The sequence below is a fragment of the Antechinus flavipes genome, chromosome 3 (assembly GCF_016432865.1).
Source record: "Antechinus flavipes isolate AdamAnt ecotype Samford, QLD, Australia chromosome 3, AdamAnt_v2, whole genome shotgun sequence".
Classification (NCBI taxonomy): Eukaryota; Metazoa; Chordata; class Mammalia; order Dasyuromorphia; family Dasyuridae; genus Antechinus; species Antechinus flavipes.
The window spans coordinates 622,673,776-622,678,381 of NC_067400.1; the positions used below are offsets into that span (position 1 = coordinate 622,673,776).

At 37.3% G+C, this 4,606-nt stretch overlaps 1 protein-coding gene across 1 annotated transcript; it reads right to left on the reverse strand.

Annotated features, from left to right (window-relative positions):
- Positions 1-305: 305 nt before the first annotated feature.
- LOC127557606 (olfactory receptor 14A16-like) lies at positions 306-1,238 on the reverse strand. The gene has a single exon (XM_051990915.1). The coding sequence runs from the start codon at positions 1,236-1,238 to the stop codon at positions 306-308; it is 933 nt and encodes a 310-aa protein (XP_051846875.1).
- Positions 1,239-4,606: the final 3,368 nt, after the last annotated feature.

Genomic DNA, 4,606 nt, shown 5'->3' on the forward strand with positions numbered 1-4,606 from the left:
CATCCAACTTTTCCATTCCTGTTTATGTGTTACCTTCTCCTATTGGAAAGCAAGCTTCATGACAGCAGACAGTGTGTTTTTGTATTCCCAGTGCTTAGCACAGTACCTTGTGTATAGTAAATATTTAATGAACGTTTGCTACCTTGCTATAGTTCAACTAGAAAATGCAGCATATATCCTGAAGAATAAATAGCTGAATGGTATTGCTAAGCATTTTTCCAAATATTATCTCATTTGCTCCTCACTATAACAACTTGGAAAATGAGATTAAAAAAAGAAAAAGACTTTTGTAATGAAGATATTTACTATAAACAAAGAAGATCCTGACTCATCAGCTTTGCCAGAGCTGCTTTCATGTCCTTGTTCCTCAAACTATAGATGACAGGGTTTAGGGTCGGGGGGACTACAACATAGAACACAGACACCAACAGGTCAAGCACAGAAGGGGTGTCAGAGGCAGGTTTTATGTAAGCAACAAAAGCAGTTGCAAAAAATACAGTGGTCACAATGAGGTGGGGCAAGCAGGTGAAGAATGCTTTGGATCTGCCTCCTGTGGATGGCATCCTTAAAACAGTGGAGAAGATGTAAACGTAAGAGACAACAATATAGAAAAAACAGCCCAGTCCCAAAATTGAAGTTATAAGTGTGGTTCCAATTTCTGCAAAATTTGGCTGTGAACAGGAGAGTTTTAGCAAATGAGGGATCTCACAGAAGAACTGGCCAAGCCCAGTGGCTTTACAGAAGGGTGCAGAGAAAGTGCCAATTGTGTGCATGATGCCTGAGAGACTCCCACTGACCCAAGAAGCAGCTGCCATTTGCATACAAGCTCTTCTGTTCATGAGAATCTCATAGTGCAGAGGGCAGCAAATGGCTGCATATCGATCATAGGACATCACTGTCAGCAGAGCCAGCTCAACACACGCAAACAATACAATACAATAAATCTGGGTAGCACATTCAGGAATAGAGATGGAGTTGCTGTGAGTCAGAGAGATAAGGATGGACTTGGGCACTGTCACAGAGATGTAGCAGAGGTCTAGGAAAGACAAATGTCTCAGAAAGAAGTACATGGGAGTGTGAAGGTGGTGGTCCATGGTAGTGACAAGTATAATGAGAAGATTCCCCATTAGGGCTGTCATATAAATCAGAAAGAAAAACACAGCATGTAAGATCTGCAGCTCCCAGATATCAGAGAAGCTCATGAGAAGGAAATCCTTGATGATTGTGTGATTGGCCATTACCCTCCTAGGACACAGAAGAAAAAATGGCAAGGGATTAGGAAAACATTGAAGCTTGGCTCTGTGAGCTATGGGAATCATAGGCTTTCTTTTGAAATTTATAACACTGATCCTAAATCATCTTTCATGACTTTTTCCATTCTTTTGAGCTTCTGCTTAGATGCAGGAGTTAATCAGCCTCTGAATCAACCCCTAGTTGAAGATGTATACTGCTCACCAACAGGCAGAGTTTGAGTGACTGTATCTCAGTCCTGCAATCACAGATGGGCTACTCTTTGCATAAAAGAGCAGTGCAGAACATGAGGAAACCCTGCAAATAGTAATTAAAAGTATCTTGGAAATCAAATCTTTGACTGAAAAAAAAAAAAGGAGACTGGAATATCAAGACATGTGGTAAATCAGAGCAGAGAGGTCATTTGTACAGAATATTAAAATGCACAAATAGAGAGATAATGATTGTCCAGAGAGAGGAGAATTTCAGTCATGATAGGAGTCCTTCTCCAAAGTATTGTGTTCAGCTGTTACACAGCCCAAAAATGTATAGGAAAGGCTAGGGAAAAAAAACTGGAAGGTATCCAGAGATTGACTACCATGAACTCAAAATAATTTTTGTGGCAACATAAACACTTAAATAGCACTTTAAAATTTAAAAAGCAGATTAAATAGAAGGTACTAAGGGAAAGGAAAAGCATTTATATTGCATCTGGTATGTGCCAGGACATTATACCATTGTATGAACGAACTCTCTCTCTCTCTCTCTCTCTCTCTCTCTCTCTCTCTCTCTCTCTCTCTCTCTCTCTCTTTCGTCCTTTTTTTTAATTACAAATAGTATTTTATTTATTCCTTATAATTAGTCTTCAAATTTGGAGATAGTGTCACTATTTTACATTTGACTACACTGAAGCAAACAGAATGTGACATGTCCAGTGTCCCAAAGCTAAAGACATATTTCAATGAAGATATTCCTGATTTCAGACTCAGCTGTCACGAATTGCCTGAAGTTTGTATTATGTTCCAAGCACTATTAAATACCAAGAATATAAGTAGAAAACACCAAGAAAATCACCAGCCTCATGGAGCTAACTCCATCTGGCATAATTGGGAGACATCACATAGAGAATAAAGAATTTCACTGCAGTCCAGAAGGAAAACTCTGAAAATTTTTAAAATGCCACAGTGAAGCCAATGGCTTGGACAAGAGTCCCCAGAATTTAACAGCAGGTCACCAAGCAGTGCCTATTGATCTAGAGGGCACAGGGACAGGCATAATGGCGTGACCCACTCATCCTCCATCTTACAGGAAGAATTAGAATTTATTATTCCCAGAATGTGAAAGCACTGTGAGCAATCACACCAGTCTTCATGATTGGCCATATCACTGAAGGCTAGGCCACCGTTCTGAGGTTCGTGGGAAGGCCATTTCCTACAGAATCTCATTTTATCCTCTAACCTACCATGAGTAACACAGGAAAATGAACCATAAAAGATATTATAAAAATGAGGACAAGTAAGAACCAGACAGTTAAATTCCTTACCTCTAATTACATAGCTAAAAGTGTAGGAGGAAGAATTTGCAGACATCTTTCTTATTCCCAGCCCAGCACTTCCAGAAACCATAGGATTTCAGAAATGAAAAGAACACAAGATATCCAATAGAAGCCATTCAAGTCATATAGTCACTATTTGAACAACTACTGAGGAAACCTGGTACTTCCTGAGGCAGCTCATTCTATTTTAGAGTATTTCTAATCTTTAGAAAGTTTTTTGTGGCGTCAAGCCCCATATGAAACTTTTAGGTCTACCACTCCCAGCGCTTCTAATTTATTCCTGTAAGAGTCAAAATAAATCATATCTTTCTTCCAAATGCCAAGCTTTCAAAGACTTGAGCATAGCTCCATATCCTTACCTAATATTTCTTCAGGCTACACAGCCCTGGCTCCTTCAACTGATCTTAAAAATGAACTCAGAGTCCTATACCATCCTGATTTCATTCCTTTTGTAAATTCTTGAGTTAATTAATCTCTTTGCAAAACTTGAGTCCTCAGTAATGGATGGGTGATCTTGCCAAGATGGAAAATAGCATGGATTAATGAACCAAGATGCCAAATCACAGTTGCTATTGATTCTTGTTTCACCAAAATGTCATACTCTCTGTATAACTCAAGTCATCTGAAAGGAAAAAGACATTAAAACTGGCCTCAGATATCTAAAGCCCCATTATTGATAAGATTTAATATTACAGGTCAGAGGATTGGAAAGAAGTTACAAGGAAGCAGAATGAAGGCTTGTGTTACAAACTACCAACCAATATGGAATTGTGATCCCTTAGAAGGTATTGAATAAAACCTTTCATTATAGGAGTTCAAGTAAAAGCTGGATGATGGAAAGAACAATTTCAATTAAAGAATCAGTGGGATGGGATAGTATTATAAATTATATTATTCATGTATATATATAAATGTTTTTATTGTGTCATATTACTTTATATATTATATTATGTTATATCATATTTTTGTTCATGTGATTTTAATCCTTTAATAATTTCTGTTCAGTTTAACCCATTAAGTATGAATTTCTCTGGAGAGAAAAATTGGATCCTCTCCCCTTTTCTAATAAGTGATTCAATTTATGTTAAGTTTATACAATTTGAAAGAAGAAACATGAGTACATAACAACACATTAGTTAGTAAAAGAAAGGGGAAAGAAATGTTTTTTAATCTACCCTATTAGTCAAAGATGAAAATGCTTTCATATCTAGATTAAAAAAGCTTAAAGATGTATGTATGTGTTTGTAAAAAGGAAATGTGTTAGCTCTAATTCTCAGTGACTGAGATATCTTTTCTAACAATATGCCTTGAAGATCATTCAGAGAATGGAACAAATGAGGTAAAAGTGCTTGATATGCTCAGTAACAAAGCTTCTTGAGGACAAAGGGTGTTTCATTTTTGTCTTTGTATCTCCAATACCTATCACAGTGCCTGGCACAGAGTAGACTTTCAATATTTGATTTTTGATTGGTTGATGTATCTTTCCCCTAAAAAAGTCATCTCTTCTATAAAATGGGAGCTCTATAATTCTAGGGAATATTTTATGTTGTCTTTTTTACCTCTAGTATCCAGTACAGAGACTGTCACATGAAAGTGTTTAAGAAATGTTTGTCAAGATGGCAGCTAGGTGGTGCAGTGGATAGAGCACCAGCCCTGAAGACAGGAGGACTTGAGTTCAAATTTGACCTCAGACACTTAACACTTCCTAGCTGTATGACCCTGGGCAAGTCACTTAACCCCATTAGCTCAGCAAAGAAAGAAAGAAAGAAAGAAAGAAAGAAAGAAAGAAAGAAAGAAGAAAAGAAAAAATGCTTGTCAATT